At 28.5% G+C, this 14,772-nt stretch overlaps 1 protein-coding gene across 2 annotated transcripts in view; it reads right to left on the reverse strand.

The window, feature by feature from the left end:
* Window positions 1–14,772, reverse strand: part of LOC107456513 (U1 small nuclear ribonucleoprotein A) — a 48,592-nt gene that overhangs the window by 1,676 nt on the left and 32,144 nt on the right. The window contains exons 1-4 of one of the 2 annotated variants that reach the window (XM_043045601.2): window positions 14,471–14,705; window positions 8,222–8,394; window positions 4,804–5,044; window positions 2,291–2,402 (exon numbers count right to left, since the gene is read on the reverse strand). In XM_043045601.2, coding sequence (XP_042901535.1) covers window positions 2,291–2,402; window positions 4,804–5,044; window positions 8,222–8,394; window positions 14,471–14,537 — 593 coding nt within the window. In that variant the 5' untranslated portion in view covers window positions 14,538–14,705. Of the gene's footprint in view, window positions 1–2,290; window positions 2,403–4,803; window positions 5,045–8,221; window positions 8,395–14,470; window positions 14,706–14,772 lie in introns of those variants that run through there. The other variant, XM_071183436.1, reaches the window with a different exon arrangement.

The raw sequence follows: 14,772 nt of genomic DNA on the forward strand, positions 1-14,772 counted from the left end.
TTAAAATGTTGTCTGAAACTCGATTTAACTGTTGTTTTCAGTAAAGTTTGGCACAACCTAGCACTAGAAGGGACCTGGGTTTGAAATAATAATGTGATGAGTATAAGCCCAGGCTTTATAGTCATAAATATTAATTAGATTTTAGATAGATTAGAAAAGACGAGCCATCTTTGTCACTATCCTCGATAACAATAACCGGAGAAAAAAAAATATTTTTGAAATATATAAGAACTTTAATAGTGATGATATCATTAAATCTATTAAACTAAGTAGAATGAGATGGGCCGGGCATGTAGTGAGAATGAGCCTAGAACGAACAGCAGTAAGAGTCTTTAATGCAACCTCCTCCAATAAAAGGCCAAGAGGAAGGCCCAAAAAGAGATGGAAGGACTGTGTGGATGAGGATTTTGCGATCCTAAGAGTAAAGAACTGGAAATCAATTACTGGGAGAAGGGCAGGATGAGAAAAGCTTCTGAGGAAGACCCAGGCTTATAAAGAGACGCCATGCTAATCCTGAGATTAGAAAAGATTGTTGCTTTTGATAGCAATAGTTACCACTACCATCTTTGCAATAGTTACCATAACCATCTTTGTCACTATCCTCGATAACAACAACCGGAGAAAAATATATATTTTTGAAATATATAAGAACTTTAATAGTGATGATATCATTAAATCTATTAAACTAAGTAGAATGAGATGGGCCGGGCATGTAGCGAGAATGAGTCCAGAACGAACAGCAGTAAGAGTCTTTAATGCAACCCCCTCCAATAAAAGGCCAAGAGGAAGGCCCAAAAAGAGATAGGAGGACTGTGTTGATGAGGATTTTGCGATCCTAAAAGTAAAGAACTGGAAATCAATAACTGGGAGAAGGGCAGGATGGGAAAAGCTTCTGAGGAAGACCCAGGCTCATGAAGGGATGCCGTGCTAATGCTGAGATTAGAAAAGATTGTTGCTTTTGATAGCAATAGTTACCACTACCTTCTTTGGAAATTCACCTTCAAGAATGTATTTTAATCCTTAAAAAAAGTAGTCATAGGCTTGAGTTTCACATTATTTACCATAGCACTCATAACAACAGTGCAGTGCAATTTTTTATTTTTTTTTTTAAATTTCCTATTGCTTTACAAGGTATAACTTTAAGACCTTTAGTCAAAGTTTTATGTGGGAGTAAAGTGAACCGTAAAGGTGATTTGTCCATATTCCTAATGCAACCAATATCCATATCTTCGGATGCCCAATCAAAATAAGTAAAAAAATTACTGCACAATTACCTTGTATTTTCCAGAATCTTTTGTTCAATGCTTGTCACAGATATAGATACAATGCTATGACATTTTACAAACCTTTACAACTAACCATTAGATGCTAAATCAATATTATTGCTTTCATTACTATGCAAACTTTTTAAAATTTGTAATGCATGCATTTTTATTCTAAAACAGTTTAGAAGCCTTCATACTTTTCTCTCTCCAACAAAATGTCTCAGACCAACAAAATGTTTTCAATTTTAAGAAACTGCATGTTTTGGCTCTCTTGTTTTCAGATGGTAATTTTTTCTTTTAATCACTTTGAAAAACAATCAATTTTTCTTTTTGTTTTATCCAGTCTTGTACACAAGACCTCAGTATAGAAAAGTATTTCACTGTGGCACTTATTTTACCTTTTAGTTCATCAAGCTTATTTAAAGTTTCCAGCATAAAAGCCAAAACACAGCTCCAACATCTTTTCAGCTTAACAGCTTCGATTTTTAACGTGTTCACCTACCACACAATTACTCATTTTGAGAGAGCATCTATAAATAAATAGAAATCGGACCGCTTTAGTGAACTAGGAAGCGGAAGTGCTGTTTGATTACTCTTAACTATAAAGAATCAGCTGAAGAAAACAGGCTTGTATTTGCCCCCCCCCCCTCAAAATAAACTCATGACATCCTGAAAAAAAAGAAGAAAAAAATACCATTTCTCTTATGATTATTTCCTCTATCGTGGTTTGATTTGTGAGTAGAACTGAGTTGGAAAATTCACTTTTTATCTTGCAAAATGAGCCCAGAATTATCAGCAATTTAAGCATACTGGCTAATGTGGGGTAATACAGTAGATATTAATAGCATTCCACAAAGTGTGCAACATCATGCACAGATATAATAGTTATAAAGTATAAGTTTATTAGAAAATATATATACAATTAAAAATAGTAGTATATGTTTTTTTTCATGATATTAAAACAACAGCATTAAAGTAAAAGACACAATATTAAAACACTTTCTAAGAATAATGAAGTTGCTTACTGGTTAAATAATAAAGATAACATCAACTCATTTGTTTCTACTGGCAAGTTGGTAAGGAACAGGATTTGATTTGGTGGTTGTTCTGATGTCACAGTGATAGTAGGAGTAGTAGCTGAAAATGATTTTAAAAAAAAGTGAGCTTTAACCAGAACAAATAAATACATATTAAATTTAGTTTGGCAGTGGTAGGAATGTTTCATAAATATTTTTTTCCCTTCTATATAAAAATACTTTCCTAGTCAGTCAAGTAGATAAAAGTACTTTCTCCTATTCAGTTAAGTAGATTTATAATTAGGAATAGACTATAATTTTCATAGTCTACATTACTAGGAAAAGAATGTTTTTTTGTTTTTCTGCACTTTAGTCTCAAGAATGCCCTTTTTTGTGCACTTTTCAATCAGTTGCTGAAATTTAAGGGTACAAAGGGTCTCCAGCAATAAATGACACCGAAGGTGACGTATAACTATCTAAACTAAAGGATCAGGACCATATAACATTTTATAGAGTTAGTTTTACACTTCCATAAAAATAAATAAAATCGAAAAATAAAGAGAAAACTCATATATTTTTTTATATGTGTCTAATTTCAAAAATATAAAAGTAAACATGTCTTTTTTTTTTCTATCAAATATTTATGCAAGTAGAGCGTTTTTTTTGGTAAAGGGACCTAGGGAAAAAAATAATTGGCTTTTGGGGGCCACCTTGAATTAAATTTTTATGCAATTAATATTCTTTAGTTTACTAAGAACAATAATATCAATTTTCCTGAAATATTTAAAAACAAAGTATTACAAATTATATATAATAATTTCAAAGTTGTTGTTTTTTTTACTAAAGTTTTTAAGTTGTTTTTTACCTTTCTCTATGCATTAATAATGTTGATATTTTTACAGTATACAATTACTAAGTTGAGTACACATATTCTTTAAAAAAAATATTGTCTGCTAATTAAAATTTGTATTTTAATTTGAAGTCAATCTTTTAGAATTTTTTGACACTCTGATTTTATAATTCTTGGTTGCTATTTTATTTGCGATCAGAAGTATTTATTACAAAATTAATTGAATGTCGCTTAAAAAATAGTGAAGAAAGCTTCCTGTTGATATGTCTAAAGTTATAAACAACTCTTTAAGTAGAATTTAAACAGTTTTAGAGGAACAGAAAAGTAATAAATAGATAGCTAAGCAAAAATGTTGAAGACCATAAAAAACTACATTTTATGATGCCTGAATTAATAAAAAGACTGGAAAAATATGTCTTTGCAACAAATTGCTTTAAGATCCGAAGTCAAAAAGTACAATTCACAGAAAAATAAAATGAGGTTCCAAAATTTCTTAAAACATACAAATAAAATAATCTTTAAAATACAGCAAGGCTACAAGGTGTTGAAAAATGGAATGCACTTACTGGGCAAACTATCCAGAAATACAATTACAGTGAAATTTTAAATACAGTACACTCTCGATTAACCGTGCACGGATTATCCGTGCTCATTCCGGAGTCACACAAAAAAGATAAAGAGAAACATTTTCAAGATTAAAAAATTTTGATTCATGAATTACAACACCACCAAATTTTTGGAAGCAATATTCGTTATTGGATTGCAGTACATGGAATATCAGCAGCATGGTCAAAGGCAAAATTGTCTACGTTATCACGATCTATGAGAAAGATCATACCGCTTGATGAACAATCCTCTTCAGATGTTCAAGAAAAATATAACAGTATTCTCGAACAAGCCTTGATGAAGAAAATTTAGAAGATTGGTTTCAAAGCGATGCATGTGAGCCTGGCTTTCAGTATTTGACTGATGAAGACATCGCTATGTTGTTAAATCAAATAGTGACGATAGTAACTGATGCAGAAGATGTAGTAAATGAATGAAATACAATTTTTTATTCTGCTGCTCTGTGGAAACTTTATTAGATTATATGGGAGAATTTGATTACAGTGACATTACTGCGGTTCGTGAAATATGTGCATCGATATATGTCGAAGACGCATTACACATTTTTTAATAAGGAAAATTCCTAGTTTGATGTTATGCATGCAAATGTTAGTAATTTTCATATTTTTTGTACTGATATTGAATTTTTCTTTAATAAAAGGAGTTTTCGGATTATCCGTGTTTTTCGATTGTCCGTGCGACCTGTCCCGGTGATTAACCCGGATAATCGGGAGTGCACTGTATACACTTTACAAAACTAATAGTCATCTTTGATTCTGTCAAAAAATTTTTATGTACAAATAAACATACTAAGAAGGTGTGTATACACAATAGTATTAAAATTTAAAGGGATAAAGAACCAGAAGTGTTTAGGCTGTATTGAACACAAACAACATTGCATTGTTATCGAAAGGAAATCAAGAGGGAAATAAATTGTCAGACACACAAAAAATGGGAAAACAAAATTATGGATGATAGAGTATAGTATTAGGCCACCTCAAAGTTGTTAACTTCATTTGTACAAGCTGAGGCACATATACTTAAAAGTAATAAAACTATTACTTACACACTGTTTGCTTTGTCTGAGGTAATGAATTGGCAACCATACTCTGAACCAATGAACCTGATGCAACTCCAGGAATCAATCCAGGAAGTAAAGGATTTCCCTTTCCAGGCTCTTTTGCTTTCTTTTTTCCTTTTTTCAATTCTGCAGCCTCTAATGCATGCTTACCAAGAGCTGATCTATCAACATAAGTGCCTTTGATTTTTGCTATGGCATTAGAATCAGATTTAGAGTATGATATGCGCTAAAAATAAGGAAAAAATTCCATTATTTACCCTTTTTCAATAAAATAAATAAATAAAAAAATAAGAAAACAATTTCGTTATAACGCAAGTACTGATAAAATTTTGTAGTTACTACCAAGCGTTGCCAAAGTGGGTCCAAGCAAATTTTGCGAACCCAAATTGGTTTTTTTTTTTTTAATGGGCCCACTTAAAGAAACTCATTTCTTTCCAAGGTGGGTTTTTTCAAAATTTATTGAACAAGATCATTAGGTTAAGCTTAAAAAGCAAAATAATTGGCCTTAGAACAAAACTTTCAAATAATTAATGAAAAATTAATTTGATACATAAATTGAAATTTATGCCACTTATTTTAAGAGCATACATGGAAAAGTGAAGTTAATGTTCTTTATAGAACAATGGATTTCCTTTAACCTTACAATATTTTTTAATTTATATGAAATTATAATTATTGTTATTGTAATTTAATTTAAATGAAATTATTATGTTCATTACGTAAATTAGTTTGCATTTTTTTCATACATACTAAAAAAGAAGAGTAAATAAAGAAATTTGGGGAAAACATTGAAATAATTATTAAAACAAGTTTTATATTTTGCTGCTAGACATTCATAACATAGTTAATTGTGGGCTAATCTAGATAAATTGTCAATTACCCCCCCCCCCCATTTTTTTCCTATTAATAACATGTTTTATCCATAAGGGTATATACATTATTGCATGGTCTCATTCCAGGCAGTAAAGGAACAACTTTTTGCAGGGGTAGCAGCAAAGTTTTTTAAAATTTTAGGGTAATTTTAGGAACTTTTTTCAAAAAATTTTAGGTAAATTTTAGGGGTAATATATGATTTTGCTAGGATAAAAACAGATCACACGGTAGTTTATCGCATAACAGAAGATTATTACAATTCATCCACACATATCATAAATAATTGCAAGCCATAAAATAAAGCTCTGAAATTTATTAAGTCAAGAATGAAATCTCTAAAGTGTAAAAATGAAATTTCAACTTTACATATTACCTATCAGAAATTAAGTGCATAATTCAGGAACAGACAAAAGTGAGAATAAATCAAGAGAAAAAATAAATTAACACCAACTTGGATTTTTATTTTAATTTTTACCTTATTAATCAAAACTTTATTATTACCCTTTACCTTTATTAAGAAAAACTATTGTGTGATATTATTAGATTTCAAATCAGCAATTTATATTAGAAGTTAGAGAAAAACAAATTAATCATGATCATTTTTCTAATATATTCTTGATATGATTTGTGAGATTATTTTACTGCCCTCAATAGTGTTGTGGTGATCTTCAACACTCCTCCATAATTTCGAATGGTATCTTTGATTAGTCTAAGAGACATAATAGTATTCTCATGGTGACTCACATTAAGCATTGCTTTATTTATCGAAAAACCTCTCTCAGGATCAGAGTTCCCATGTGGCAAAATTAAAACAGTTTTAATTAATGCAGTTAAATTCTTATATTTTAGATTATTGCATTTTTATTTATATTTAGCCTATAACTCTAATTTTTTAGGAACACCAACAAAATTTTATCAGATTTTTAGGAATTTTAGGGTTTGCACATAGTTTTAGGAATTTTATGAATTTTAGGGGGAATGCGACCCCTGTTTTTGTTTTTAATATTTTTGAAGACTGAAAAATTGTTCCTAGCAATTATAGTGATACTGAAAATTGAGGACATTTAAAAACCATGTACCAAAATTAAGCAGTTTTTATGGACTGTGAAACCCGGAACTAGGGCCGTAAAACTTTTATTCTTAACAACAAGTACTGAACTTTCCTTCTAGACCTCGGAAGATGTCGGAAGTGCTGCTCATTTAACATTTCCCAGAGGGCAACTGTGAACCTAAGTCACAGGTGCACCTAAGAGGCGAGCAACGTTACCCACATCACACTGACACTGATACCCATTCATAGGGTGGGCCACATTAACACACAAAAGAGGACAACAGATATAAAGAAACATCCATGCCCTGAGCGGGATTCAAAACCCGCAGCCATTGGTTTTGCATTTAGACAAGCTAACAGCTCTGCAACCTAACCGGTGGGCCTTAAAACTTGGATTTACGATTAGAAAAAAGCCTAGTACATGCCTAGTGGAACGATAATAAGTTCATTAAAATATAACTATAACACAATATCAGGCTTATCGCTAAAGTGATAGTGTGAATCTAATGAGGAAAATTTGAAACATGTGAAAAAAAGTCTATACGACCCGCGGGACCATAAATGCATTAGTTAAAAATGATCTTATGACGACCGCTAAATGTATTCTCCCAGACAGTGTTCCTAAAACAATGTTGCAGATCCTTCCCAAATTTTAAAATGGTAATAAGAAGAATAAAAAATTCCCAATCCAAAAAGAAATATGATTTCGAAAAAAAAAAAAAAAATTATAAAATGACAGAACATGAAGATAAATTTTTTTAATTTCCAATGGGAAAAAGAGAAACAATGAAAAAAATCACTTCTCGCTGAGTTTTTGTTAAAAATTCTCATTCTTGTCAAACTTATACAGTACAGAGCCCGTTATCCGGAAATCAGAAAACCAAAAAACCGGAACGAAATTCTAGAAATTTTCCCGCCATTTTTTTAAAAAATATTTTTTTTCCTCATAAGATTTTAGGATTTTTCTTTCTTTTTTGAAAGATGTTTACCTTACCATCACTTTTTAAATAACCATTAGTGTATTACTTCATCGTTTTTTCTTCTTTTTAAGATTATTTCCATAAATTTTTTTTTTTTTTAGTTGGGTTTAACAATAAAAAAAACGGCTTTTTGTAGTGATTCAGAAAACCGGAAAAATCAGTTATCCGGAATAGCCATGGTCCCGATCGTTCCGGATAATTGGTTCCCTACTGTAGTTCTATTTGTTTCAGCATTGCAGCTAATGTGAAAAAAAGAAATTTTCTTAAGTTTGGTCACATCATACTAGGACAAAAACAGAAGAGAAAACAAATCACTGTAAGAAGTTACTAGTTTGAAGTACTGATATAAATATGTTTTAATAGCAAAATTTGCATCCCGTCAATATCATAATGTCAATGCACTCCCAATAAATTTGTTCCACAACCACTGCTTCCATTTATCATGACATAATTTTTTATTGATAAAAAAATAAAAGGAACTTATTTTTTTGAACCTTACCATTGGTTTATCGTAAAAAGGAAAACCTTGCATAGATCTCAAAGCATTAGTGGCACTATTAATATCTCGGAAAGCAATAAAAGCTTGACCTCTCATTTTTGCTGTTTTCAGTGCAACTACATCCACAACAGAGCCAAATTGAGAAAAGATAGCATACAATGATCTGCGAAGTTCTGAAACAAAAATATAACTTTGTTTTTAGTCAATTGATTACAGTACAGTTTGAAAAAAAAAAGTGTTAATAAAATAAAAATGTCTCTCATACTCTAATAGAGACAAAATAAACTAAAAACCTAAATTCTTTCAACTGGTCTTAAATTATGTTTCCTATATTTAGTAAAATAAAAACTTATATTCAGTACAAACAGTTCTGTTCATAAAAAAAAAAGCTTAAATACTAATGTTGGAATTCTACATAAAATATAATTCAATTGACTGTATATTATTTCTGAGATTTTTAAAATTTAATTCTATAAGTGATAATTTAAATTAGTTGTTGTGTGTCCGTTGGTCATTATTTGATAGCGTATTTACTGTATTGCATTAAAAATATCAATTTTCCAAACATAGAAAAATGTGTAGAAATAAGGGATCAAAAAATGATCCTAAGATCATTTGGATTTGCAATGAAGTTGGCACAAATAAACAAATAAAGCATGTCAAAAAGAAATAATTTAAATGTTGTATTCATAACTTGCAAGTCATAATAATAATGCAGTAAAAATTTTGCATTTTTTAAAACAATAGGTATAACAAAAGCAAAAACTGTCGAAAACATCATTAAAAAAATCTTTTTTTGTACATGTGATGAAATTGAAACAAAGTGTGTCAAAAGTGATAATTTAAAATGAACAATTAAAAATTTGAGTGTTGTAATTATATCTTATTAAAATTATAGATTTTTAGAATCATTTAAAAATGCTTAGCAATAAGTACTAGAGGAAAAAAAGGAGTTAAAAGATTACTTGGACTTGGTATGAAATTACCACATACAAAATGCGTCAAAAACGATTAAACATGCAATTCAAAATTCAATTGCCATAATAAAAATATTGGAATTTTTACAATCAGATAGTAACAACTTCCTATGGTAATAAATCTAAGCGAAGAGTTACTTAGATTTAAGAGAAAATTAACACAAATAAATCAAGTCACACAAAAAAAAAATTATAAGAATGATTGTAAAGTCATAATCATATCATGTTAAAAATATCACCATTTTAAGAAACAGGGATAGCCATAGCAATAACTTAAAAAATAAATAAACAAAACGACTTATGTGCACTACAATTAAATAGGCACATATAAATAATGTCAAAAGTGATGGCTCAATTTCGAAATTTATGTAGAGCAGAATATTATATAATTTTTTTTTTTTTTTTGAACATTAGATAAACCACATCAGGTAAGAATTTGGACATGTGAAAAATTGATAATTCAAATGCATGATTAAAAATTGAAGATTATTTTTAATTTTTCAATTATATACACATATATTACGTTTAGATGTTGCTACAGGCCGTAGAAACATAATATTTATTTTAATAATAATCATAATTTTCAGATATTTTACATAGGAAGATAAAACAGTTTTCTTTAAAAGCTGTATGGAAAAATAGTAAGAAAGAACTGAAATTCTTTATGCATACAGTATTTTAACTTGTTACTCATATTTTACATTTATCAACCATGTTTTATTATATGCTATTAATCGCTATTTACCAGAAATTCAAATGATAAATTTCTGGTTAAGTAATTTTTTTCTTCTGTGTTGTAATTTTTTTCATTATGCGTTTTCCATAATTTTTATTTCATTTGTGTGAATTAGAGACAAACAAACAATAGTCAAACAAGCAACCAACTGATGCAATGCTTTTGTATTTTGATAACTTTCTCCAAGCTTCGTCTAACACGTAGATGGCTCGACTCAGAAATAACACTTTGAGATTAAACTTTTTATATTAGTACTGTAACTCAAGGATGTTCACCCCTTAAGATAAAATAGCAGGGTTGGGTTTTTGACGTCAAAAAGTGGTTTTTGACATGACAAGGGTATAATACTGGTTTAAACCGTCAAAAACCCGTCAAAAATGTCAAAAACTGAAGTTTGCCAAGAAAATATATAAACTTCAAAACTACCAACAGTTGCCATGCATTATATTGAAATTTAATTATACTATAGGTAATCAGCAGGTTTTAAAATATTTTTTAATTAAAATTAAGGTAAAATAACAGATTTAAAATCTCAGAAATTTATATTCAAATGCATGTGCAGAAAAATTTTGCACAAAAATTGTTTAAATATTTATATTTAAAAAAAAAATTTTTTTTTTGATACTTAAGAAAATTAAAAGTTTATTACTATGCATTTTTGACATATAAGGAACATATAACTAATATTTATAAGGAACTTACAAGTTATGTTGTATAAATACAAACTTGATACAAGTGTATGAAAAAAAATTTTAATGTTATACCGAATATCTTTATTATCCAGTATGTTAATTTGAATTTAAAAGTAGTTATATTTATGAATAATGATAAATATAATTCATATTGTTTATTATATTTATTTATAATTATTACACTTATCATTTTAAAACAATTTTTATCTCTTAATTTTTTTTTCTCCACTTGTATTAAGAATACAAATAATGCATATCTTGAAAGCAAGAAGTAATTATTCAACAGCTGAATATTTAGATATTCAACAAAACTATATAGTATTCAGCAAAATGAAATTCACAAGTATTTGGATAAACTAAATTTTCAGCATAGTAAATGAATAGGCTGAATATACTGTAAATCGACACTAACTACTCTGTGTATTTAACAGAAAGCACTTAAATTTGTATTGTCTTATGTTAAAAAGATTATTAAGAAGATTTAAAAGAATATTAAAAAGATTTTTCTTTAAAAGAAGATGTCTAATGTACAAAACTGCTAATGTTTATCTTTAAAAATGTCTAATTTTTAGTATAATCTATACTATACACTAAATTTGGTTATAAATAAATTTCTTAATAATATCACTGCAGATTTTCAATAACACATGAAAATGAATACATAATATTACAAAAGATGTGAGTTTTCAAAAGTACAAGATTTTGGTTACTATTCAAAATATAAGTGTTTCTTCAAAATTTTAAATTTATTTTTTCTAGAACATATTTAGAAACACTATCCTTTATAAAAAATATATAAATTTTATGTATTAATTAAATTTCACATATGAATATAGGTTTTTGACATTTTCGACATTTTTGACAGTGAGGTTTTTGACGTGACGGTTTAAACCATGGTTTAAACTGTCAAAAACTGTCACATGTCAAAAACCTGCCAACCCTGTAAAATAGAGCACACTACTAAGGCAATTTCAAGATAAATGCCTTTGAACATGCAAGCACTCTTTATACATTAGCTAAATGTTCACTTTGATAATGGCACATTGATCCAGTAAGAGTACATGTCTAACAACCAAATGTTTGAATCCAACATTGGACTGCTTCTTCTTCTCTTACTTTTTCTATAATAATTTTATTATATTATTAATTCTATTTCATTTTATTTACTGTATTTCTAAAAATATTATACATTACTTGACATTTAAATTACATTACTTTCTCACTTTTTTNTTTTTTTTTTTTTTTGCTTCTTTTAATAAAAATTTTTCTATTTACAAATGGAATACAGTTTAAACATTATTTTATATATTTTGTTACTTGACACTTTAATGTAACAATAAATTTTTTAAATGAGAACATATTAGGAAAAACAATAAGCAGAAAATATAATAATTAAAAAGTCAGATTTTAAAGAATGATTACTCAAAAATGTACAAATTCATTTATATTTAGTGAAATATAAAAGATTTTATGAATGTTAAATTTTAAACAGTTTAAGTTACAAAAAATTAGAAGTAAAGTTCAAAAACAGTAAAGAGTTAAAAACCCATATTTGAATATCATATAGAATTATATCATTGTACTACAATAATATTGCATTAAAAATATCAAGATTTTTTAAAAAATATGTATAGAAATGAGTAGCAAAAGCTGGAAAAATAAACAAATAAATAAAGATAGAAAAATACCTTAGGTTCACGATGCAATCACAAAAAATAATGCAAGTTAAAAGTGATTATTAAAATGCACTGTTTGAAACTCACAAATAACAATAATATCATATTAAAATATCAGGATTGAATTTCAAAATTATGAGGAAAAGCGTAGTAATAATAACTGCCAAAAGAACGATAAAAAATCCTGAAATCCCTTAGTAATGTAATCGGCAAGGTTGACAAGTTTTTGACGCATGACAGTTTTTACCTTCTTGTCAAAAGCCCAGATCTTTGGTGACATTGTATTTCAATTGGTTCAAATTTATAAAAACAGCATCTTAAATCATAAAACAATAAATTAAAAAAATATGAAATATTTTACAAAAAATTATTTAAGATAATTGATAAAAATATGATTAGGTTATTTTCTAATGATTATATCAGATTTCCAAAATCTTAAGTAAAATAAATATTTATTTAAAAAAATATTTATTCTACATTTATAGATTTTATTTCATTATACATATCACATTATTAGTTTCAAATATTAAAATATTTGAAGCATTGCACTCTAAAAATTGTGATAAGATGGCCTTAATAAAGGATGGTTTGAAATAGGGCTACAAATTAGCTAGCCTAGGAATTCTTTTGTTAAATCTTTGCTGTAAGAAAGGCTAGGCTGCTGAAAAAATCTGCTAAGTAAATGAAATAGTACAGAACACTGTTTTTGCATTGAATGCATAGAGTACATTTGCTATCAAATGCTATTACATCATGAACCTCAATTTTTTTAAGCATATTTTTAATATTTTGTAAGTGCAAAAATTTGACTATTAATCTTATTGCAAATTAAGACTAAAAAATATGCTTCACAGTTTCTAAAAATTTATATTTGATAACGTATTAAAATAATTATATATGTACCTGAGAGGAAGATTAATTATTAATTGCAAAGAAAATTTTGTTAAATAATGTATTGCTTGCTGTACATCAACATAAGGAAAAAAGTAGGGTTTTGATGGCTTTTACAACCTTCAGGTCAAAAATTAGTTTTTGAAGTCAAAACCCCAGTTCTGAAATTGGCACAAATAAAGCACGCATTTAATTCCCCAGTTTGAGGGTCGTAATACTACTCATAAAAAATATTAAGATTTTTCCAAACAATTTGAAATTGCGTAGCAATAACTGCCAAAAAAATAGTAGAAAAGTACCCTGGATTAATGATGAAGTTAGCACAAATAAAAACCTCAAAAGTTATTATTAAATTGCACAATACGTAACTCGTGAGTCTTAATAATATATTAAAATATCAAAAATCACATGATAATCCAACATTTGCTAAAAACACGATCGAAAAGTCGATGGAAAAACACGATGGAAAGATTTCTATATTATGATCAGTGGCAGAATAATTGAGAAGTCTTGGCAACTTTTGGGCAGGGAACCGCGAGAAACAAATAAAACATCACAAAAAGGGACCAACTGGATAGGTATGAGTCGTAGACACCACCAAGCGAACAACTACATGTTTTTTTTCTCAAAAAAAATTTGCAAGCTTAAAAATCTATTGGGAACCATGGCAATTGCAGTTGGCGCGGCCCACGGAATTATCCATCACTTGGAATAACGACAAAATGGGCAAAAATAAAATCTGTCAAAAATTAAGAACTTTAATTTGAAATTTTCGCATCAGAAACAATAAAATTTTTAAAACCATTTGGAAATCCGTAATAAAAGTCATCGAAAAGCGATAGAAAACTGCACAGATCTATGATGAAAGCAGCATGTTTTATGTCCGTTTAAATGTGTGATGATTCAAATTTTTCCTTTATTTCCAAAAGAGAAAAAAAATTAGCTACTTTTCCCTTTGCGTTCAGGTTTTGTCGCGGGAAGTACTTCATTTGTGCACCCTTAATATAGTGTATGTTCAATTTTTCAAATGCATTTCTCACGAAATGGGTTGGTTAGCACGCTGTATATTTTAAGGAGTGATTACCTGGATTTTTAATTGGAATTTTTGTAGTTAACTACAACTATTTTATTACAAAGATAGTTAAACATAGATACAGATCCTTTCTTTAATGAATTTTGTCACATAGCAGACTATACTAATGCGCAATTTTAGTACAATTACATTTAATATGCGTACAAATAGTTAGAAAGAGTAAAAAAATGAATGGTCAGAATACCTTCCTTCTTTATTCTTTCATTTAAATTATTTACATATATACTATTGTTTGGTCGTATGTCCAACATAGCCGTAATTAAGATAACAAAACCAGGTATAAATATTAAATAGAATTTGATAAAATGCTAAATCGCTACAATTCTTTCTGGTTCTGTAACACTAAATCACGATTCACTCCGCTTTGATTTCTGTCCGGGTAAACAACTTTTGATAACTGATAATCATCAATCAAGCATTTATTGATTGAAGCAGTTTGTTGCCAATCCATTAAGAATTATCATTGCAATATTTAAAAAATTCTTG

The sequence above is a fragment of the Parasteatoda tepidariorum genome, chromosome 7 (assembly GCF_043381705.1).
Source record: "Parasteatoda tepidariorum isolate YZ-2023 chromosome 7, CAS_Ptep_4.0, whole genome shotgun sequence".
Lineage (NCBI taxonomy): Eukaryota > Metazoa > Arthropoda > Arachnida > Araneae > Theridiidae > Parasteatoda > Parasteatoda tepidariorum.